We start from the raw sequence: 24,480 nt of genomic DNA, 5'->3' as shown, positions 1-24,480 counted from the left end.
CTATCATTGTTTCTGTAGGCTACTGGAGCTTCTGTATTTCATTGTGTGGGATGCAACAAGGAATCAGCCAGAACGCAGATAACAATGGTGACAGCACAGTTTAGTTCTCCTGTTCGCTTAAAAGGAAACTCTATAAAAAATCACACTGGTCACAATTACACTTCAAATGTGTATGAAAATGAAATATTCATGTTTACCTTTATATGCTTGTTAAGAGTGTTTGTGTGTTACCTATTTTGTTAGTCAGCACCTGCATCCTCACAGGCTCCTGCTCTGGTCTTTCAGAGTGATAATGGTCAAAACCCAGATTTGCAAACCTGTTGGACGGACACACAAAAACAAGCACCCCAAAAGTCAGATCAGACCATTCTGGGAGTATTTATGAAGCTGTGTTTACTGTTGCCTTACCTGACTGAGCTGAATGAATTAGAAGGCAAATCTAAGACGAGCTCCATCTGTAGGAGAGTAAAGTAAGAAAATATTGTGTTATTGCAAAAAAAACAAATATGAGGTGTTTACGAAGATAAGATGACGTACCACAGTTTCACAGTTACGGTTTGGGTAGAACTGGACACATCGCAGCAGGAACTTCTCCTGTGGAAGGATGTCTTCATTAAGGGTCTTAGGGGATATATTTGTATGAGTGAATAGGATCTTTGTCTCTGCATGTGTTTACCTTGTGTGTGAGGTAGTAGAGTCTCTGCGTGTGTCTGTCCCACTGGACCCAACAGAAATCTTCCACTATTCTCTCTGCTGTTCTGGACAAACGCTCGGGATTTGCCATCACCTGGTTCACACAAACACACATTTATATTCAGCTTTGCAGACACACACTGAATTCCTAATGCACAGCTCCCAGGGAGGACGAGGACACACACACACACTCTCACACACACACACAGAGTATAGTTTATGGCTTAAGAATGAGGTCAGAACAATGAGTTCACTGCACTAGGCTATGTAAATATATTCCTACTGTTTCACATAATAATGACTCTGTGTGTGAATTCATAGAAAGAATTTAAATACTGCATGTAATTTATAGCTCAGTTATTTTACCGACAGACATTTTAGTGCTGCTTCCTTCCCTGCAGGCATCTGCATGTTCATATGCAGACCTCTGTGTATCTTACCACTCTGTATCCTTCCTGTCTGGTTAGCAGCACATGGTATAGATCCACATCTGAAACACACACAAGGAGAGCTATGTTTGAATGATGTTTCTCAAGGGAACACTGTTTATTCTAAAAAATGAACCATCAATTAATTATCATTAGCAATTAATCATTTAGAAATGGTCCATTTCAATGTAACGAAATGTTACGATACTGGTCACTCTTCACTTGTACTCAGCACATCGGTTTATTAGCAAGCTAGCTTCTATGAGACGGTTTTACTCCCTTAAATCCATTAAAGGCTCTGAGTTAGGTCTCTCTGCTTTCATATTTCAAATTAATAAACATACTTTAGCATCAATAGACAGACAAACATAAGGACACAGAGTCTTACATCCGTCTTCAGTCAACAGCAGCAGATGGCTCTCCAGCACTGATCTCCTGTCAGGCTCTTGAACGAGGAACTAGAGAAAGACCCAGAGATACTTAATGGTTTACAACAAGCATTTATAAAATCACTGTCGTTAAAAAGACACAAAGGAAGTGTACGATTCAGTGACAACATGGCAGCAAGGTGATGTGGTACATGCTAAGCAAAACACTCCACCTGCACTTTGACCCTACAGTCCACAGCCTTAAGGACTTTAGTGTTGTTGATGGGATGGATCTCAATCAGGAGAGTCAGACACTTTGAAACTAAAGAGACAGAACACAGATTTTAAAAGTACTATAAGAGACTAATAGGTTAATAAACAGAGAGAAAAGGAGGTGGTTGTTACTTGGTTTGAGACGTTCGTTTCCTCCAGTATTTTGTGCCAGGCTGACAGCTGAGAGGCAAAAGGCAGAAGGTGAGGTCTGGTACATAAACTGGGGTCAGGATCACAGTGTTGTTAACGGTGCTGATGATTCATTATCTGTACATTACAGAGGCTCACCGAGCAGCGTCTCCTCCTTGTTCAGGGAACAGCTGCTGACACACACCTGCTTGTCGAACGTGTACAGGAGCTAATTGGGAAAATACACACACAGCCACAGGGGGGACGAGTACAGTAATGCAACCATGCTACAATAATGGAGAGTAAGTACAGAAATACAGTAAGCATTTCCATGTTATGCTGCCTATAGCTCCACTCTGGAGGAAATGACTTATGTCAACCCCTCACATTTGATCTGCTGCACTGAACACCTCACCTTGTTCTGCTTGCTGTTGGCATCATACTTCCCAATCCTGGTGGTACCTGTTGCTCCCTATCAGATCAGAAGAAAACACAAATCCTCTGCTTCGGTCATGTGTCATCACATCAATCAAACTACTGACATGGATAATCCTAATCTGCTCACAGTTCCCACTGGTGTCTTCAATATGTTTGGAAAGTCACGCTCGACCTGTTTACTTCTCTTCCTGACCTTTGCTGATTATCCCGACTCGACCTGCCTCACTTCAAACCAGCCACCCTCCACATTTTTAGGGGCTCAGATGATTTAAAATAAAAGGGAAGTCTGCACTGAAAACCACAGAGCACCCAGGCATGCATAACATTGTGAAAAAACAGGAGATTATTTCCCCTTTTTATTTCAGGCTGCACATTGTCTTTAACCTCTTAAACCCACTCACACACACACACATAGAGGGTCTATCATTAAAAATGTATGTGGTGCAGAAAAACCCGGCACAACGCACAGGACTTTATTTTAGATTCTAGGAAGGAGGTTTCCAAAAATACCAAATGTGTCAAGCTGAATTATAGAGAAATGAAAAGAATATAGAATTTTTTCACAGATCTGGGATTACAACAGGACTGAGACCAGAAGAAAATAGTGTGCATATCTAACATGAGAACAACTATAGCATAGTTAAAAAAATGCTTAAACATTCACACTGATTTTAACATGCTGAGGGTCCCTCTGGATTAAATTAATTTATAATATGGACTCACCTTCCAGGAGTAAAGAATGTCCCCATTTCTCTCAATGTTCAGGATACGAGTGTCCACTGCTTCACAGTACTCTGCACACGCAGCACATTTAATGAGTCCTTATTATACATATACATTACAAATGCCCAGATGTGCAGGTAAATAATCAGTATATCTATTGAACAGCACTGCATGCAAAACAGCCACAGAGTCATTGTACTGCTATATAAATGATAAAAATGGTATTTCCTATAGTGTAAATGTGGTTAGACGCTGTGTGATCCTTGATGATATTTGATCCAGTAGTGCCATGTTCAGTCATAAAACACACTGAGAATGCACTGTATGACATGTCTTTCTCTGATTAAATGAAAGAATGCTGAAGTATAAGATATTTTTACAAACTACATTCTTATTTTCTGCACTTATCTTGTGTTATTTCAAAATCTGCTGCGTTTAATGTTAATTGAACATGCACAAATGATCAAGTATATGTTAATGTGTGTATGAGGGGGAATCTGGTAATGAAATGGCGCCATCTGGTGGTCAATACATAACAGCACAGAGGAAAATATGCATCCAGGGCTTGGGCTAAAAGAATGTCACTGCTATAGCTAAGTTTCGAGGGTGTTTGTGCGACCTAATTATAATAAAAAGGACAAACATGTCTAATTGAACGTGGTTTGAAGTTTAGCTCTTTGTAAACAATAGAGGAAAAGTACAATAAGCAACAAAAACACCGTCATACGTCACCTGTAACCCTGCAGACGGACGCCTCCTTCCTGAGGATGTCAGACACCACATCTCTGTGCAGGTCAAACTTTGGTTGTAGCTTCAGCATGTGTCCTCCGGCAGCTTTAACTCCTGTTCTTTAAGAAGAAGTCGCACATTTCCGCTGCTGTCTGTTCAGGCTTGACATCATGTGACCGGTGAACCTTGTAAAACTGAAAGTACATATGCTGCTGACTCCGCTTTTAACTCCTTAACTCCGGGCTTCATAAAACTATTTTTTGTATTGACATGCGGAAACATTACGCTAGCTCCTCCCTCCCTCCTCTCTGGATCACACAGCCAGGAAAATCACTGCCATAGGCGGAGAGAAGCATCCATCCTGCAGGTTGGAATCTCGCACCGCCCCGTGCATGCATGGGGGCTGGAACTTCACAGAGGTGTGTGACTGAGGAGGCAGCAGACCTTACAGTCTGTCAGTGTATCTACACCTCCATTAGACGATGATGAATGGATTCATATGTGTTTACATTAAATTTCAAGAACTATAGCTCAAATAAATAAAAACAAACTTTTTTGGGATGTAGGAAACAAGTTTTATTTGTAATTTTTAAATAGCTACATGTATTGATTTTTTTCCATTGCTGAGGAAGCAGACATTATACACTTTTGAGATAAGATTTGAATGTTCATGTTCTGAGTTTTTTTTTTTTACTAGGCCTATGTAAAAATTGGACTCTACTGTTAAAAAATAACTAGTCCAATAAAGTTGGACTTTAGCAATCTCAGCAATGACCAGAGGTCACTCACAATTCATTATTAAGCATTAATAATGCATGCACTGGGGTTTTAACATTTGATGACCAACACTGCCCCCATCTGCTGAGCGCTGAAACAGCACATAACAGAGGCTCTCCCTTCACAAAGAGGTGAATGAAACACAGAGCTTCCACTGCAGCACCGAGTACCAGTACAAACATGTTCAACACTGTCATAACGGTCTGATATATTTATTCACTTTATGTATCATTGGAATTGTATAGCACTCCTTAATAACCAGGAAAAATGCAACACATATAAATAATGATAATACGTTTATTTTATGGACTATTTCACACATGGGAAACATGGACACTAAATTCATAAACTAGAAAAGGGCATTTCCTGAACAAAATGTAAGTTTGATTGCTGCAGCTGAAGCATTGCTTTGAATGCCAATGTGAAGGATTGCTCTGAATTGCTGGAGAATCTGCAATCTGAATTTAATTTGCTGAAACACGGTTAAGAATTTGAAAAGATGAAGCTCTTATTTTGAAAAGTAGAAAATCTTAATATCATACAGATATGAAAGAGACACAGCTGAAGACAAGGACAATATGAAGTCATGACCTTAAAGAATAGCCTGTGAATATACCATATGAAAGGTCAGAGGCTGGCATAACACCATAAGCTTATAAGAAGCACAGGCTGTGTGATTTTAATGTGGAAAAGTAGTATACAGCTGAAGGATGATCAATATTACACATATAATGCTTAAAATGTGTTCAAGACTACAGCTGCTTTGTATGCTTCTTGTGTGTCAGCCTGTCACTAACAGCCCTGCCTGCCATGTTAAACTCTGAAAGGCAAGTATAAAGTGTATAGATATATATACAGATATATATATAGGAGACCTCAAAAACCACTCCAACTTTGAGAGATTAGAAAATTCTGAATACAAGTTTGATAGAGCAGCATCTAATGAACGTTTTAAGACTAAACTGGAGTCTGTAGCTTGAAATTTGTAGGAGAAGATACATTTGGCAGATGACGCCGAAATTGCTTAATATTTGAAAACTATAATTTATAATTATATAATTAGTTTGATTGCCTAGCATCAATCAAACTAATTATGATACTCGGTTTCCATTGGCCAAAAAAAGTGGTCTAACTATTTTTTTATTTTAAAAACATTTTTAAAAAGTGATAGTTTGAGTTTGTTTAGTGTAGTTTTATAATGGAACTTTCTCAGAGGTGAGTGATTCATCTTCGTTTATATACACGAGCTTTGCTTAAACGGGGCCATCTGATTGGCTACGGGTTCAGCGTTATCCGAGTATCTCCGAATTTAGCCGGGGGTTGCCGGAATTTTTAGGTGACGAAAGTGTAACCGCCCCTTCCCCCGCCCGGTTCTCTCCGCTCGTCCTTCCCCCTGCCCCAGCTACACTATCAGGCTGGAGTCTCCGGCAACACGGCGCGCAACACAACACATTGACAGCTGCGACTGACTCACAACCGAGGGGGGAAAGATGGAACACAGAGACACCGACTTCAATATAATGTTAGCGACCGATTCATACAAGGTACAGTACCCAGAGTGGTGTCAGACGGAGGGCGGGATGGGTGGAGGGCAGAGTGTGAGTAAGGAAAATTGGTAAAGTCAAGGTGGTTTCATCACCAGTCCCAAGGCCATCACACTGCTCTGTGTGGCCGGGCTCCGTCGGTTCACCGCGGGCCAAATGGGCCGGAGGAGGAGCAGGTACAGCAGAGACGGGGTAACAGAAAGCAAGCATCCCTCTGTGAGCGACAGCCGGTAGTGGCTTACATTTCGGAGCCAGTTCCTCGCCGGCTTTGCTAATCACAGGGGCATCCAGCTAGCTAAATTAGCTAGCTAGCTCACAGTGAACACCAGAGGAAGACAGAGGGGATTGATATAAAAAAGGCTAATAGTAGCCACTAGCTAGCATATGGTGTATGGGTAACTCAGGGAGCGGCACATGGGTAAAATCAGTGACACACGCCGGACGTTATGTTAACGAGCACGGGGCTAGCCCGTGGAAAGACTTACGAGAAAACAAAACCGAAAGTTGAAAGGACACATAGCTATCACCTGGTGTAGCTAGCTAGGTTGTCCAAAGTCCTGTATTGAATGTTCATGCTCAAGGCCTTTAAATAATAATTAGCAGTCTGTTAAGCATCTACCTAATGGCAACCGGCAGTAAAAGGCTGCTAACGGTGTAAACAGAGGGCACATTTAGTTGCTGTAATGCTTTCACGCACGTAGCAAGTGGTTGCCGGGACGGTTGCCAGGCCAGTTGCCATGTACAGCAGTCATGTGACAGCATTCAGGGATGCTGATGATGGGACAGAAAGGCAGAAATTATGGAAAGGAAGGGGGTGGAGGGAGCTGGGGGCCACAACAGAGGCAGACACTGAAAGACATCATTACAAACAAAGATTAACTCCCAGATCAGACCGTGTAAGTCATAAATATACGGGTAAATGTGGGTTAAAATGCATGTAATGCAATGCTGGAACTTACTTGAACGAATCCTGAGCAATTATTATGGTTCATTCCCTAGAGAAAAATACTAATACACATGACACATATGACACAAAATGTATTCATAAAAAATGCCAATACGTATTTTTTATGATGTAATTTAAATGGTGTTTAATCTGTTTTAAGATTAAACTAGTTTTGAGGACATGTTTTGAATTAGTAATCCTTAAGTTGTACATGTTTAGCATATCCCCTAATACAGTGCTGTACATGTACTTTAATGGATTGATGGCTGTTAATGCACCTTTTTGGTACCAAGCCAGTCTGGTGGAGTGTGTGAGGATTTGCCTTCTCATATGAGGTTCATATTTTATGTAGTATATGATTTTAATAATTCCTAAGGCACAGTCACAGTTTCGGTTTTGTTTTCTTTAGAAATAATACTTTTGGTTTTGGTTTGTATTTTTTAGAATTTTGTCAGAATAAGATAAAATATGAGATTATAATAATAATATAATAATATGAGTAAGCATTGGCTTATAAAAATCTGTATCTTACCTAAACACTGCTGCTACTGCATGCAGTATTGATCACCAGCTGCCAATACTCATCATTAATGTTAATACCTTTGATGCTGATTAGTCTTGAGTGTTTGTGAAGGGGGGGGGATTGCTTAATGAAAACTGGACTACTTATTGATGTGTTGTCGGCTCAAGAAAATAATCTGGATGAGAGGTGCAATTTTACAACCCAAAGCATCATCTCTATCATAGCTTAACCAAAAGTGATAACAGTTGTTATTACTTAGTGTTATGTGGTATTATGCAAATGATTACATCTTTTACAATTAAAATTAAAACAAATTATAAGAAGGAACACACCAAATGGTGAGATTGTAGTTTACAAAACATCATCTTTTTAATTTACTTAAGTACCACTACTCAGTGGTGGTAATAAAAACCATTAGCCAGATGCTAATCGAATTGTATGCATTGTCTCTGCCAGGCAAGTTACACTTTATTGTCCCCATTATTCAAAAGTCATTGTTTTTGTCCCAGTTAACAGTCAGGACGGACATTTAGGATCTTTTGTCCACTGCATGTTGTTACCTTGTGTTTGGGTGTGTCTTTTTTTCAAAGGTGTCTCGTCGTCGAGTGTGTGTGTGTTTTCTGCATGGCTGTATAATAACCTCTGTATGGAGAAGTTGAGGGAATTACTGGCAGTGCTTGCAGCCCAACCAGGGGCACATACTTTGTTCACAGGACATAAAAACAAACTGCACCTGAATGCCTTTGTGTTTCGTCTAGTTTGAATTGAAAAGAGTAGCTGAGCCCTAAAGCTAAGAGTGCCTTTTGTTAGTGTGCACACAGTCTATTGTTAGTGTGAAAAGTTAAACATACTACAGGGTGGTGTCCTGTGTGTCATTGTTTGCAGATAGTGTAAAGCAATGCTACAGCATACAGTACATGTGTAGTCATGGGAGCACATTTACGTAACAGCATTTTTCTGACCATTAAATCTACTGAGACTTACAGCGAGGGATCTGGTGGAGGGAAAGCAGAATGGTCACTGGTGACATTTAGATAATAGGATGATCCCATTCAGATGTCGTGATGTTTCTCTTGTGTGTTTAGCTTGTTGTGGGTTGTTTTTTTATTGTAATGCTTATTTATGCACCCTTAAAAGCTTTTCTAATTGGACTTAAGTAGGTGACAGACCGATCTACCAGACCACATCCTGTATGATTTATATAAGATGTATGTAAGATGAAGATGAGATTCCCTTTTTTATTGTGGTGGCTAATGCTAGGTGTGGCTGGGATGTCTTGCAAACTAGGCTCTTCCTAGCTGTGCGATTATAAGTATGTTTTGTGTGTATACATTGGCATGTGTGTGCCAGTGAATATGTACACACGTGGTTCGGCCGAGTGTCATGTTGAGTGTCTTGACTCTATTTTGAGTCCACGAAAGCCCAGAGGAAAGGACACGGACAGGGTCAGAGTAACTGAGGAGTTCATTGACATTTATCTCTTCTAATACAAACTGTGGCTGAGGAGCAGTTTGTTGCTCCCTGCATCCACACCTGTTACGATCCTTTAGGGCTTTTTTTTGTTTTTTTGTTGTGTTTTATATTATATATTATGGTTGTATTTAAAGAAAGGACACACTCATATGTTGTGTCCTTTCTATAGTTAAATGTTTTCTCTTGTTTTTAATTAAACCTTACCTGCTTTCACCAGCTTGTGATGGCTAAAGTTCACTAATACGTGCAAACTTCACTTTGTGTATATGCCAATAATAAATTGTTATGGCTACAGCTGCTGCTGTTGAGCAGAAGTTAAGGATTGCCAGAGTCGAGTCTTCATTTCCTCAGTCTACTAATGCCATAATAGATAAGTTCAGTGGGTGCTTTAGTGCTAAGATGAGGGTTAAATCCTCAAGTGCCCCTGTGTACTCTCTGTGGAAATCCCTGAACTCATTTGGGATTTAATTGATGGCCGGATGGCTACAGCTGCTGCTGTGTCTTGTCCCTTTTTGTGCGAGTGTATTTAATTTAAAGGTATATTCCTCACCGAGGCAGTTTATTCGGAAACTTGCCTGGGCATGTCTCAAACTGTTTACCTGATAGCACACTGCTGATTTTTCCTCTGTCAGTGTTTTTGGAATCAGTCGGCTCGCACTAGATAAGAAGATCACGAGAAACACACACAGAAACACACAACTGGTGTTTTCTGAATAATAACACTTGTACAATAATAGGGAACGTGTGGGAAAAGTCTGGCACGTCTCGCTGTGATTGTGACATTTTACTGCTGAATTATTTGATTTGACACAATAGGTTGATTGCCTGGTCTTTTGTTTGAGCTGGAATGTATGCTGTAATCACAGATAAAATACCACCATGGCACTGCGCCTTAGATTTCAGGGTTGTGACCCTGAATAGCTCACTGCCCCGGGGCCTGTTGGCATCAAGTGGATCTATACACTTTATACTTGCCTTTCGTAATCCACGGTTGCTCTGAGATTACACACAAACGGAGTGTGTGCTGTGATTGCTGACCATATTTCCTTGTTAGCGATTGCCTTACTGTTAAATTTGAAAGGCATCGCCACATTTTAGTAAGAAATTTCATCAGATCTACTGAAATGTTGCTGCTGTTTTGCAATCCTGGAACGTCACAGGATCTGAATGTCTCAATATGTATGAGTCAGCATTAATTGCTACTGTATGCACTCTGAATCGAACCCTTTTACACATGCATGTGACCCTTTATACAGCATGTGTTGACAGCTTTTGCTACTTTTTAAGGATACTACTGACCAAGTAGTCATAACTTCTCATTTATTGTACCAAACAACCTATTTCCACCTTTGAGCTCAGTCTGCAGTACCGTTAAATTAAAATAGGTTCAACTCTTATCTTGTTTCAGTTCAGCTGGTCCTTTCCTAGAAAAAAGACACTCATACGTCTTGTTTTCTTCTCTTTTTTTGCAGGTGACGCATTATAAACAGTATCCCCCCAACACGAGTAAAGTGTACTCGTACTTCGAGTGCCGCGAGAAAAGGACAGATCCCACCAAAAGCAGAAAAGTCAAATATGACAAGATCGTCTTCTACGGCCTTCAGTATATCCTCCACAAATACCTAAAAGGTAAGATGACCCGAACAGACCTTTTCAGAGGCAGGCAGAATCAAGTTTGGCTCTGTGATGCTGTTTGTGTAAATAAAAGTGTTTCCAATTTAACAAATCAAATAAGGGTAACATTCCAAGGCTGGAATTACACAACAGAGTGTTTTTTTCAACTAGGATTTAATGAAGTCAACTATTCACCGATGTTTTCACCCTTGGGAGCTGCAGCTCACTGGACAACTTTCCTTGTGTCTCAAATTGTTTCTTAACCAAGACTGAGGCAACCAAATGTGCAAAAACTTTGTAGAGCCCTGTGAGGTATCCTATGGCTCCCTGTGGGAGCATTTTTTTCCTTTCTTCTTTCCTCTACAGGGCAAGGTCAGAGTACACGGTTGGATGCCTAAACCTATTTAAATTCATCACATTGCTCAAGGACACTTCAGCAGGGCAGGTGCTTGCTATTCAGGCCTGCAGCAACAAATTGTTTCTTTCACTCAAAAACAAGGTTACAGTGTGCTTCACATTGATTAGCCCCTAAAATAAAAGACACCAAGTTAGGAAGGAGAAACATAGAAATATTCTATGCCCCAATTAACTTCAGTTGCCAAAGGTTTGTGTTACTTAGTACGATCCTGAGAGGCAGAGAGAGAGAGAAGAAGTTGAAAGAATGCATCTCCCTCCTGTCTCTTAAAAGGATTTCATGGTGTGGTAGCAGAGGTGCGGGTGTAACAGGGAGAACAGAGGAGGAGAAGACAAAAGCACAGCTGCTCTTTCACTGGCCGAGGGAGAAAGGCCAGCTGTCCGCACAGAGCGTCCCTCGCAGCTCAATGATTAGGTCGGCCATTAGAGAGGCATCTCTGATCCTCCAACTTACAGAACCGAAAGTATGTTTGTGTATGATTTATGAAATTAAGGAAGGGAAACTTTTTTGAGAAACTGCTTACACAAACAAACATTTTGAAAACAGATAAGGCAGCTGTTACAAATTGACTTCCTGTTTTTTTGTATTTATGCAACGATTAAGATGAAAAATACAAAATAAGAAATAATAAAAAAAGAAAGTAAAGCCGGGCTTAGTTTAGTAACTCTCAGTGACAAATCAAATGTGACTTATGTTTGTACATTCATTCCTGTTCAACAGTTTCTTCCACTAACTTAAAATGTGACAAAGAGGTATTTGTTGTCACGTGTGTATTTTTTGGACAAAGATGCTTTATAAGCATGCACATGAAGCTTCTGATTGAATTACCATGGTGGAGTAGCACTCAAATTCCTCACAGTGGGTTCCTTTATCATTTCATTCTGTACCTTCTGCTATCTCCAGGAAAGGTAGTGACTCCAAAGAAGATTCAGGAGGCAAAGGAGGTATACAGAGAACACTTCCAGGATGATGTATTCAATGAGAAGGGCTGGACTTACATTTTGGAGGTACGATGCAGCTGAAAACTCAGAGAACTTTTTTTTTCCCCATTTTTGGTTAATTTTCGCTTTCTGTGAAGAAAAGGATGTATTTGAAGAGTAAGCTCAGAGTTGTTGTTGTGTGAAGGTGTACATATACACAGGTGCCAGTACAAAGTAATGTTTGCACATGAAACACCCTGAAAGGTTTTTCTTCTTTATCAGAGGTCTCTCTCAATCCTGACAAATGAAAGCTTAAAATTAGCTCACAACATTTTTTTTGTCGGGGTTGTTGGAAGTTTTTAATGTTATAAAAATATGATGCATAATGAAATCAATAAATTAACACAAAAATGAACCATTACGGCACCATGGTTTACAGCTTTGTACACAACCTTTTGGAATACTTACTAATGTGTGCATACATTGTTTCTGTGTATTGAGCGGTCCTGTTTCAGCACCTTGGAGAGAGCATAGCCTGTCGATGCCTGTCCTGACAAAGTATTTTCTTGAGTGCGGAGGAGCGTTAATAAATCCTGATTTATTCTTAGTCCTTTCTGGTAGCCTGCGTGTTGACACGCACATGTTCCATTTCAATCATCAGCACCTTTAGTACCTCTTCACGTGCAGAGCATATGTCCAACGGTCCAGATTCACTTGACACAGTATTGCTGCTGAATGTTTGAAGATAAAATGCCACAGAGAACAGGCTGTGATAGATCCTGACTACAGATATGTGCACACTTGTCTTTGTGTTCTACAGAAATACAATGGACACCTGCCCATTGAAATCAAGGCAGTGCCAGAGGGGAGTGTCATTCCTCGAGGAAACGTTTTGTTCACCGTGGAGAGCACAGACCCTGAATGCTACTGGCTCACCAACTGGGTAGAGGTATGCTTGTCTTGTTTGTTCCTGCTCCAGAATAGATATCGGTTCCTTCATTAAATCAACTTTCAACTGGAACTCTAAAACATTAGAGTACCTCTTGACGGCATCGGTTCTTTGTTATCTATCTAACACCAAACTTCTCACCTCTGTGGCTTCAGACAGCTGTTAAATGTTTTATATGCTTCTCGTATTGCTTCTAAAAGTGCTTTGCAAGTACATCAGTAAGATTTTTATGGTTCAGTTGATTTAATTATCGATTAAAGACAAAAGATTTTTGATTAGCTACATTTATGCCCCTTTTTTCATTTTACAGTGAAGAGTAAATTGCTATATAAAACCTATAAACTATTTAGCTTGGCAACATTCCCAGTGACACCTCCTATCTCCTCTTAAATCTGACTCAATTGCTGTCTTGTCATTCTTTACTGCTATGTCAGTGCTTGGAGATGTGCAGCGAAGTGATCCATAGCAGGAGCAAAGAAAAAAATCTTGATTTTGTGTTTTTGTAGTTCAGAATTTTAAGTGTTTTTTCAGCCTCTAGTGAAGGAGACAATTTAATTCATTTTAAAGATTGGTCATGTTTGTAGCTTCTGTTTCAGTGTTGCACTGTACTATGACTCCCATGTCAGCTCAGTAACATCAGATGAACGTAATGCTGCATGAAAAGGCTCACATTGACTCGGCTAGATTATCTCATGTTATCTCTCTTTCTGTATCTGAGGCCTAATAATACCATTGACTTCTCACATTAATCAAGCAGTGACTTCTTAGAATATGATCAAACGTAAATAACATACCTTTGTTTAGGCCAGTTAAAAGAAAACGACACATTAGCGGGTTTAAAGAGTGGAATGTATCCTGACATTTTATGCACAGTGCAGGCATGAAAGGGTGCTTGGACGTAGGTCACCTACAGCCAAGAGCACTGTGACAGCACACTCACACTACCCTGATAAATTTGGATACATGACACAGGCACACAAAGACACACACACAGTGGGATATAAATACACGCATAAACACACACGCACAGGGTCATTCTTCATGGCTGATGTAAAATTAGCCATGGCGTTCAGCCTGGTGTCCTTGGGGTGCATCATTAGGTCAAACTCTCTTTCCTTTTCACCCTCGCTGTCTGTCCTTTACTTTTTTTGTCATTTTCTTCTCTTTTGTCGTTTGTCCTTCTGTGTCCTTTATGTTTTTCATTTGATTTCCTCATTACACCGCCCCTTGTTGTTGTTTGTTCCTCATATTCCTCCATTTTGTTCTGGGACATTATGTCGGCATGTGTACATTTGTGTGTTCACATTCCTGTTACTGTGCTGCTGACCATGTTGCATGATAGCTTATATAAGGTTCGTAAATGTCAAGGTCCTATACTAAACTAAACTAAACATAAATGCACAATTACAATTTGGATAATAACAGGTCATAAAGCGTGAAGACAAATAATGATCAAAGGCTTGCAACGTTTTCTGTTTATCTGCATTCATGCACTCATATTACAGTGATGTAGGTAACATAATACATTAATTTTCAGCATGAAGATGCATGTGTGTTTTTGTAAAAGACCAGATTGAGTTTTGAATAATGACATGTTAGCAAAGTTAGGACATTTTGATAAAATGACACCCTTTAAAGAACTGTTTAAACACTCCCCACATGGTGCAGGAGTTCATGTTAGTGTAGGCCTAATGTAAGGGGGTATGGAATGCATCAATGCACGTCCCCAGCGAGATAGCCAACAAATGTGTGTAGACCTTGACCTTGCTCTGGCAGTCTCATGAGTCCATATTGTGGTTATATTTTGTAAAGTCTGAGGAGGCATGTGACCTGCTCAGGGTTGTAGGCTAGAAACACACTGTAGAGTGTTAACACATAGATTAAAGTCATGCATGTTCTTTTGATCTATTTTGATCTATTACACAATCAGCATGTGTGATTGTATTATATCAGTTTCTCTTTCCAGGAATGGACGTGAGTAGCTAAAATGTCATGCTTATTAATGGATAAAAACAGACAGGCACATCTTCATACACACACATATTCTGCGCTTCAGAGCTGAGAAGCTTCATCAAATTTCCCAGGTGGTAGTGAGTACAGATAAGCCACTTGTTTTCATATTGAAACCTATGACTCTGGTCCAGAGTTGACATGAAGCATCAAGGAATGTACTTTTCCCAGAGTTGATCTTGTGTGTGAATGAGCAGACTGCTTTGATCCCTCTGAGCCTGTTAGTTTTGGGTACCAGCTGAATACTGTTTGGACCAGACATTCGCTGTCTGTTCAGAGTTGGAAAACATTTTTTGCTGCAAGTGGAGATGGAAAATTCAAAGAAGCCATCCTTTTAGTACAGAATTGCTCTGACTGACTGAAATGGTAATAAATATCCATTTAACTTGAGTTATTTTCTCTTTCTTATTCCTTTAGACTATTCTGGTTCAGATCTGGTACCCCATCACTGTGGCGACAAACTCCAGAGAGCAAAAGAAGATCCTTGCCAAGTACCTCCTCGAGACTTCTGGGAACTTGGAGGGACTAGAGTATAAACTGCATGACTTTGGTTACAGGGGCGTGTCCTCACAGGAGGTACGAAGCAAAACAATCAGCTGTTATATATTTTACAGAGTTTTCAGTCACAGATTTATAGACCTTGTTGTAGATTTGGTTTTCTTACAAGCTGGAGACTCTTTCTGTGTGAGATTAGCAAGTAAAAACACATCCAAATGAAACCACTTTTAGAAAATCAGCACAGCTTATTCAATTATTGTAGATGTTTAAGTACAAAAGAAACACTGTTTAAACTCATCCTCCATTTTCTCAGACTGCAGGAATCGGAGCCTCCGCCCATCTGGTTAACTTCAAGGGCACAGACACAGTTGCTGGCATTGGAGTCATTAAGAAGTACTACGGCACCAAGGACCCTGTCCCAGGCTTCTCAGTGCCTGCTGCTGAGCACAGGTAGACACACACTACTTTTTTTTTATTATTATAAAATTATTTTCTGTGTATATATATATATACAGAAGCTTGGGACAGACTATCTGTCTGTGTAGCCTACTTTTCTTTGACTGCTTTCTGGCTTTTATGGAAGATGTAGTGGCACAGTTTTAAATGTGATACAGGGCAGTAGTTCACCACCTACTTCACTTATTACAAATGTAGCACAGGACCTCCTAGTGGTGATGTGTGTCAGCCAAAGTGCTCAAGGTTTTCAGCAACTTTAAGCATTGCACATAGCCCTCTAGAGTCCTGTAAATTCCTGCACGCAATGTTAATTATCAGCATAGGCTGTGTATCCTCCCAGAAAATCCAGAAGCACAGTAGGCATATCTACTCTTCACTGCTCTTTGCTGGCTCAGACTGTCCACACTGTGGCCCAGAGCCAGGTCTGTAAGCCAACTTTTTCATCCTTGAGCCAAATTGATTTTCAGTCTAAGAAACTTGCTAGTTATCTGCCAAAACTGTTGGTGTAGGGGTTTTATCAGCATGAGTCAAATTTTACTCCATGTTTGAAGCTGGTGCTACTTGGAGCTTGGTCACCCTTACCCATATTATCTGGTTCATCTGTGTCATTTTGTGAATGGGCTGTGATTGGCTGGATGCTAAGATGTCCGTCACATGCCTCTCATGGTGTTTTTATGGCACACACACAAACACACACATACTTTCTGTTTCACACACAGTCGCCTCTTCCTCCACAAGGGCAGTTACTGCTGCTCCAGCGCACCCTTCTTCCTGCACCGGTGCATTGTGGGATGGTGGCTGGGGTTGTCATAGCAACTGTTATGTAATGCCCCCCTCCCTTCCTCTAAGATGAGTTTCATTTCTACCTCAGAGGGAGGAGTCTCAGTGAAATTCCACTTTGATTTTGACGTTGTGGGAAGGAAAAGGGTGGGGTGATGTTAGAGGTGTGTCATTCTCTTTGTGCAAACTTCCAGGGTCATCCAGTGGTTTATAATACACTTTTAATGCAAAAGAAATGTCCTACAAAATTTATGGTACAAGAAATAAGAAGTCTATAGATATTAGACAAGGCCAATGTTTTTGGAAAAGTATGAAAAGGAGAGATTTGCTTTTTAAATGAGTAAACCCACATAGTTAATGGTAAATGCAAAAACAGTGGAATTTCATCTGCGTTGACTGTTTAGCCTAGAGTGCAGGTGCCCATATTTTGCCTGCAACCTCATATTAACACACGGACCATGCCCTGCTTGACCGCCCATCTAAGACATACAAAAATGCTTACTTAAGCTACTTCCTTGCTAAGCAGCCAACTTTAAAAACTATTCCTGCTTTAAAACTAATATTTCCTCTATTGGTAGTTCAGTAAAAAAAGGAGCATTCTTCATTCATTCATTGTCTTCTTCAAAGAGGCAACAGTGCCGAGTAGTGCTTTATCTCACAGTTTTTTAGGGTACTTGGGTGTAAAGTTTTGCTTAAGTGTCCAAATCAGTAGTTCTTCTTTGGATTTGGGTGTCTCTCTTTTCTCTTCATGTAATCCATGATTTACTTAAGTGGCTAAAGGTGACCTACTAAAACCTTGAAGATCACCTGTGCTCATTGTGAAGGCTATAACCGGTAGTGTACTGCCCTCTTCTGGACATTCTGAGGCATTGTCACTTGACGAAAACTTGCCTTCAGCTGCTACACCACTGATTTTGTGAGTTATAAACTCGATTCTGATTCTGATTCTGTGTATTTATTTGTTCTGCAGTACCATCACAGCGTGGGGAAAGGACCATGAAAAAGATGCCTTCGAGCACATCATCAAGCAGTTCCCCAGCGTGCCCGTATCCATTGTCAGCGACAGCTATGACATCTACAACGCCTGTGAGAAGATTTGGGGCGAGGACCTTAGAGGGCTGATAGAGAAACGCAGCGCCGATGCCCCACTGGTTGTTCGACCAGACTCTGGAAATCCCCTTGATACAGTTTTGAAGGTACAGTCACATGAATAAACTTGTTTACCAGCATAAAACCAAACCAAGAAACTGACCCTGCTCTCTTCATTCTCCCTTTCTTTGCTTTCTTTAGGTTTTGGAGATTCTGGGTAAGAAGTTTCTTCCGGAAGAGAACTCTAAAGGTTTCAAGGTTCTCCCTCCTTACATCAGAGTCATCCAAGGAGATGGAGTGGATATCAACACACTGCAAGAGGTACACACACGCACATGCACATCTGGTTATTTATCAGTCACATAAACCAGCAAAACATTTTATTCGTGTGTGTTTTTGTTTCACAGATTGTGGAGGGTATGAAGCAACACAAGTGGTCTATTGAAAACATCGCCTTTGGATCTGGAGGAGCTCTGCTGCAAAAACTGACCAGAGACCTGCTGAACTGCTCCTTCAAATGCAGCTATGTGGTCACTAACGGACTCGGGGTGAGGAATGTTAAAGTACAAATGTTTTTTGTGTAATAGGCCATGGCTTTTTTTTAACTGTGTTGGGTTTTTGTGTGCTGTGGCTCAGGTGAATGTGTTCAAAGATCCAGTGGCTGACCCCAACAAGAGATCAAAGAAAGGCCGCCTCTCTCTACACCGGACACAGAGTGGAGACTTTGTCACCCTGGAGGAGGGCAAGGGGGACCTGGAGGAGTACGGCGAGGTAAGCTCAGTGACACAATAGCACACATGAGCATTCGTATTTATTCCAGTACAAATAATGTAACTTTTTTTCATCCGTCCCTCTTCTCTCCAGGACCTGTTACACACGGTCTTTCAGAATGGGAAGATTGTGAAGACTTATACATTCGATGACGTCAGAGACAATGCTAAGCTCAAAGAGAGTGAGCTTGAGGAGCTGCTGCACTGAGTGCGGTTCTATTAAACCCCCACATACTATCCAAATTCCCCCAAAACATCCCCCAAAACATCCTTTGAATCCTTCACCTTTCTGGCCTCCTGTATCACCCTAGAAAATGGAGGTTGTGTGCACTGCTAATAGACCCCAATCCCAAAGCCTGAAAACCTCTGAAAGTTCCTTAAAAAAAAAACCTGACTCTCCCTAAAAGATTGATGGAAATTCACCCTCATTTATCAAAAAGCTGTTTGTTCTCCAGCGGAGTGGGGAACAAGAGATTTGAAAACACGGCTCAGAATATGGTCAAACACAAACGTTCGGAGGGAGTATTGTAAGTAACAGAGATGACACGTGTAGAGGGAGAGATTATGACATTAATCCCGTGCAGTCACGTCGTTGTGCCACTGCCAGAAATTGTTTTTACGTCACACTGATAAGCTGGGTAAATTGCAACTAAAGGAATGTGATTGGCTGGCTGCTGACCGGCAGTGTGTCCACAGACGTTTTTCCTCCATGCCGAGCAAATGAGACGATTGTAGGTTTGTGAATGGCGGCTGCATGCGGAGCGATGAAAGGACGACAGAAAGAGAAACAATGAAGCCACACCCACATAAGTGACCGTTCCCAGTGTATTCTGTACAGAAGTGTTTAGAAACAAAAAAATATGTGTCTGAATCTACTTAGCTTCGTCTTTTATGTGATGGAAGAATATGATGATCATGGCATATAGCGGTGCACCTCTAACATTAACACACAACGGTTAGAATAGTAAAGAACACCTTGACTGTACTTAATGAAGGAATTCGCCTACATCTAATCATCTGTACTCTTACTCTACCGATGTTATTGGTGCATCTCTGAAGGTATATTATTGATCATCTCATCTCTCGCCCACAATGCATTCACATCATTGAGATCCAATCCACAAGAATGATTGACCTTGATCATCCATCTTTACCCACTTAAAAGGACCTATTTCCATACAGCAAGTAACCACTGGCACTACAGCTATGTTTAAACTTTGGTGACGGCTGTCATAAGTTAGCCTGTTATGATTCAGCCAGTCACCTGCCAAGTGTTCAACAATTATATTCCAAGAATTTTTTTTTCTCTATAATCTGTTTTTGTTAATTATTATTTCAAATTGGTTGATTGTTCCAGTAGTTTGGAAACCTACCCTGGCTTTGCAACACATATATGCAATTAGTATTTCAACAAAGGAGTATGTCAGCTGCCTGTTAAATGGAAACTGATGTGTTCTGCCAGAGCAAATAAAAAACCTGAAAAGCAGAGCATGTCTCACTTCATAAATTTTTCATTTGTTGATGGCAACAAGCTAATGCTAGCTGCTTGACATTACAGACTCCTAAATTAAGCCCATAAACATGCTGATGGCTTCTATAATGGCACTTGGTAACAGTAATCCCTGTGTAGACATATAGATGCGGGTTTCCCCTTTAATTTTTTGTGGATTGGTTCTTTATGATCCTGAACGCTTTGTCTCTTCCATGTAAGACCAAGAGATGGTGTAAAAGTATATCACAGAAATCATCTTCACTGGTATGAAGATGATATAATATGTTTTCAAGAAAGACTACATAGTGTATGTGGCTGCTGGGCTGAAATGTATGTTATCTGTTCTGATGTGTTTGTGTGTGTGTGTCTGTGTGTGCGTGTACACTGACATTTTCTTCCTTTAAAGGACTGTGTAGTATTCCTTTATGCAAACACGTTTGTGGATTGGGGGAAATCGGAGAACTCTCTTTCTTTTACTTTGCTGGCCTTTTATTCTGAACAGGCACAGATCAGCTGGTGACCCAGTAGTATAGAGAGTGTTTGTTTGTGTGTGTGTTTCATTTTGGGCAATCTAAAAGCAACTAAGAGAAGGGGGGAAAAAAGTGGGAATAATTACTGACGCTAACATGCACCAGCTATATGTTGGTAGCTTATCCCCTCAGTATCACTGCCTTAACTCCTGAACAGCAGAGGAAGGTGTTCTAGGAAGAGTGTGCGTTCCCACTCTTTTGCTTTTCTTCATCTGCCCAGGTGTAAATGGGATCTCGCTCGCTAATGGCCTTTCAGAGTCTTTCCATTCAGAGCATGTTAGTTGTGATGGGTCTCATTGCTGCGTTCAGAGTGAAGGGATCTTTCTGTTGCAGAGATGGGAGGAGCTGGTGACATCACAAGAAGCAGAGAGCGCCATTAAAATGTATAGATTCTGGATCCTGTTTCAACAGCTGTGGAGTGGATTGCCCTGAGATTTAGCCTAATGACATTCCCATCAGCCTCGGCTGTACACTAGGGATAATTGATAAGTTGTGGCCTAAGGACGTACACATTAAGCTCTTTGAGTGATCTTGCAGAAAGTTGGAAGTCGTACATTCTGAATTGAAGTCAGCAGTGTCTGCAGCGCTGTGTGTGTGTGCACTAAACAGCCATTTCCTGTATGTTTTAATAGGGTTATAATTGAACCTCAAACCATTGGATGGATGTTTCAGATGACATCTTCTCATCATTCTGGTGCACAAACATTTATCAAACAAGCAAATCAGAAAAAAAAACCTTTGTTTTGTAGCTTCATGCTCACAAATCCTGTATAACAAATTTTGTAATGTAGTAAAGCTCTTAGCTACGTGGATAATTTAGCTAACGACCTGCTGACGCTCCCATTTTGGAGGCAGGAAGACTCATCTTCAACTTTTAGCATTTATCATATTTAATTTTATCTGTTACCATGTACATGCTGATTGTCTGCATCCAGTTTGATTTTCATTTTGTAAAAAAAATCTTCAACCTTTAGCTACAAATTTTAACAGTCTTTGTGCTCAATGCTAATTAGCATGATGACAAATGTGGCTAACAAATCTGCAAAACTCCTTGTGAGCATGTTAGCATACCGATGCTAGCTGCAGCTGTAGCTGCATACTGTTATCAGACATTCAGCTGCTTCAGAGCTTCTCACTTTAGGCTTTAGGTTCACTTTAGGTCACTGACCTCTTCCATAATGTCTAATCTTCGCCCTGTGATGTCACCGACTCCTACTTCTCGACCCCTGCTCTAAGACCACAGCCAGTCACATGCTGAAAAAACAACTCAGATCATTTCTGTTACTTTTCCCTTCTTTTTTTTTTGCAACTGTCGCTGCTGTTATCTGTTCGGTCATTTGTTATGAGGAAAATCAAAGTAGTTCTGTTTTTTTCCAGTTACTGGGTGCATTTACATTTTACTATTTTGATACTGTCTCGGTTCTTACCTCAGAGAAATATTATTTTGTATGACAAAGGAGACACAAAAAAAATAAATGCCAGAAATATTGCAGTAAATATCCTTATTTACAAAACGATGCGGCCATACTGCCTTTTCACTTGTACATAAAACAAGTAGTTTGAGTGAAAGCAGAGAGGGCAGGCTAGGGAGACGACCACCGTAGATTATATTATTATTATTATTATTATTTTTGCCAGAATGACCATTTTGTACCAACAGAAAAAATATCCAAAACTGCTTGACTGATCTGGCAGTGTGACTGTTTTCTTGTGACTGTCGAGCTTTTAGCTTCTGTTTGTGAGTGTGTGTGTATGACTTTGTGTGTGTGTAATGGATGAAAAAGTGTCTGTGAATACTTGTTTTTCTTTATGTTGTTATTGTTTTACTTGTATGTATATGTTGGTTGTTCCAAATTCTCTCCCGACACAACTGATATTTTAACTAACATAACTTGCTATATTGTCAACGATACATTGATTAAAGATGTCACCCTGTCAGTTTGAAATGATTGATTTATTGGGTTTAGTTACGAAACGAAGAGCAGCAGGAGAGGTCAGGTGGTGTTGCACTTCCCCCTCATGGCCTCTAGGGGGCGGGCTCAAAAAAATGAGTCAATCCTGCACTCCCATGTTAAAGGTAGGGTAGGAGATTTTGAAAACTCAGTGAGAGTCAGCCAGATTTTGAAAGTAAACACACGCCCCTTTCTCTCGGAGTTCACCCCGAAGCCATGCCTCCCAACCAGTCTGTGACTTCGGCCATCATGCACGTACCTCTCTGGTGCGCACAGAGCAGGAAGAGAGTGACAACCAGCCAACTATACGTGCAGGGGCACCTCGTAGGATTGGCTGATGTTTTTAGCATTTTATAGCTTCCACAGATGATTAATATTCTTCGTTTTAAAGTGAAACTGCCGAACTAATTGGTTGCTATCGGATTGTAAAGACAAGTTACACTAATTTAACAAAAAGTGCATCAGAATGAAATCTCCTACCCTACCCTTAAAATGACCAACTTTACATAAGAAAAAAAAGCATTTACAACTGTAGCGGCCCTTTTTTCATATAACTGACTTGTTTTTTTATTAAATTCATATTTTTGCATTATTAGGGTGTGACAGTGGCTTTGAGTGACAAGCCGGTGCTGTGAGCCTCACCTCTTTGCCACTATCTAGAATAGAAGCGTGAGTTAAGGTGAACTATGATGCTGCCAACATACCGATGGTGCCTCCTCCTCCACAAGGACTTAAAACAGCTCTCGAGAAACCTTTTGCGAGACGTCACAGACATCCATGAACTGTATATGAAGATAGGAAGACATAGTGGCACCCTAAGTGTGGGCCCAACACATTTTGACTTTGTTCACACCGAGGAAATCAATCTGGCTAGAGCAGAATTCGGACCGTATCTGGATATATCCGGATAGTTTTTTTCTAAGTCCAAAATGCGGCTAGGCTTTTGTTTCAGGGGGACAGTGTCCGGGTCGTGTACAAAAGCCGTATATAAACAACTGTCGAACTACAACAGCTTTGCCCCGAGTCCCACGGGGCTACAAAGGAATAAACTGCTTTTTGAATCAAAAAACAAAGAAAGGACAAAAGGACAAAAAAAAAAAAAACACACGACACATGCGCACACGCTGTCCTAATGCGGCCTGAATGCACTTTGTATATTACGAGGCGGTGCCTAGTGGTTTGGAGGACAACAAACAAGCTGGGTTAAGCTGGATTCAGTGTGGACATGCGTGTGTGAGATTTTAAAATAGGTCTGAATGTATCCAGCTTAAAGGCTATCTGGATTCAATCCTACTCTAGCTGGACTGACTTTCTCCAGTGTGAACAGGGCCTTTGATTGCCCCACCCACCCCCAGCCTTGACAACTGTCTGCACAGACTGTGCCGACACTAAAGATGGAGTCTTTTTCCAACGTGGCAGCACAATTAAGCCTCAGTTTTTTAGAATGAGCAGAGGAGGAGGGGCATGTTATCTTATTTACAGTCTTCGAGCACAGCTTTTGGTTCAGTGCTCCACCCTGTGGTACAAAGTGGCATTACAGAGTGATGCACAATGGTTTTGTAGCTAGAAGCTTAATTTCAGCAGATATCGGCACTGACAGCTGTTAGTTAATCAATTTTTGGTCAGTCTTGTTTGTTTTACTTCCAAGAGATGTACATTTAAAGCCACACATTCTTATTCAGATGCCTGTAACATTAAGATTAAGATCATATATTAACATCATATTTACAGTCCAATACTAAATACACTTTATCACAGCAACCTCCCTACACATCTAGTTCTATAATTACAGTCTTGGTATTTCCACTTTACCTCTGGGAATAGTGAACTAGTAGTGTTTCAGGACACGTGATCAAGTCATCTAGCTGAAGTAAACCTTGATTAGCCGCCGTTGCTGCTGCTGCTGATCCCTGAGGTAAAGCTCTTTCTTCTTCTGCGCCTCGCTCTGAGAGTCATATGAC

At 40.6% G+C, this 24,480-nt stretch overlaps 2 protein-coding genes across 2 annotated transcripts in view; one reads left to right on the top strand and one right to left on the bottom strand.

The window, feature by feature from the left end:
• gsap (gamma-secretase activating protein) overlaps window positions 1-4,045 on the bottom strand; it is a 28,947-nt gene extending 24,902 nt beyond the window's left edge. The window contains exons 1-12 of the mRNA XM_028396597.1: window positions 3,785-4,045; window positions 3,053-3,123; window positions 2,307-2,363; window positions 2,051-2,120; window positions 1,895-1,942; window positions 1,723-1,811; window positions 1,510-1,579; window positions 1,134-1,183; window positions 677-787; window positions 538-594; window positions 409-455; window positions 232-317 (exon numbers count right to left, since the gene is read on the bottom strand). Coding sequence (XP_028252398.1) covers window positions 232-317; window positions 409-455; window positions 538-594; window positions 677-787; window positions 1,134-1,183; window positions 1,510-1,579; window positions 1,723-1,811; window positions 1,895-1,942; window positions 2,051-2,120; window positions 2,307-2,363; window positions 3,053-3,123; window positions 3,785-3,872 — 844 coding nt within the window. The 5' untranslated portion in view covers window positions 3,873-4,045. The remainder of the gene's footprint in view (window positions 1-231; window positions 318-408; window positions 456-537; window positions 595-676; window positions 788-1,133; window positions 1,184-1,509; window positions 1,580-1,722; window positions 1,812-1,894; window positions 1,943-2,050; window positions 2,121-2,306; window positions 2,364-3,052; window positions 3,124-3,784) is intronic.
• Window positions 4,046-5,940: 1,895 nt separating this feature from the next.
• nampt1 (nicotinamide phosphoribosyltransferase 1) lies at window positions 5,941-22,513 on the top strand. The gene is made up of 11 exons (XM_028425065.1): window positions 5,941-6,102; window positions 10,517-10,673; window positions 11,977-12,080; window positions 12,814-12,942; window positions 15,370-15,528; window positions 15,764-15,900; window positions 17,657-17,882; window positions 17,977-18,096; window positions 18,183-18,323; window positions 18,412-18,546; window positions 18,640-22,513. The coding sequence occupies exons 1-11, from the start codon at window positions 6,049-6,051 to the stop codon at window positions 18,751-18,753; spliced, it is 1,476 nt and encodes a 491-aa protein (XP_028280866.1). The 5' UTR covers window positions 5,941-6,048; the 3' UTR covers window positions 18,754-22,513.
• Window positions 22,514-24,480: the final 1,967 nt, after the last annotated feature.

This window comes from Parambassis ranga, chromosome 2 (genome assembly GCF_900634625.1).
Source record: "Parambassis ranga chromosome 2, fParRan2.1, whole genome shotgun sequence".
In the NCBI taxonomy this organism is placed as follows: Eukaryota; Metazoa; Chordata; class Actinopteri; family Ambassidae; genus Parambassis; species Parambassis ranga.
This window is presented reverse-complemented; position numbering and strand designations above follow the sequence as displayed.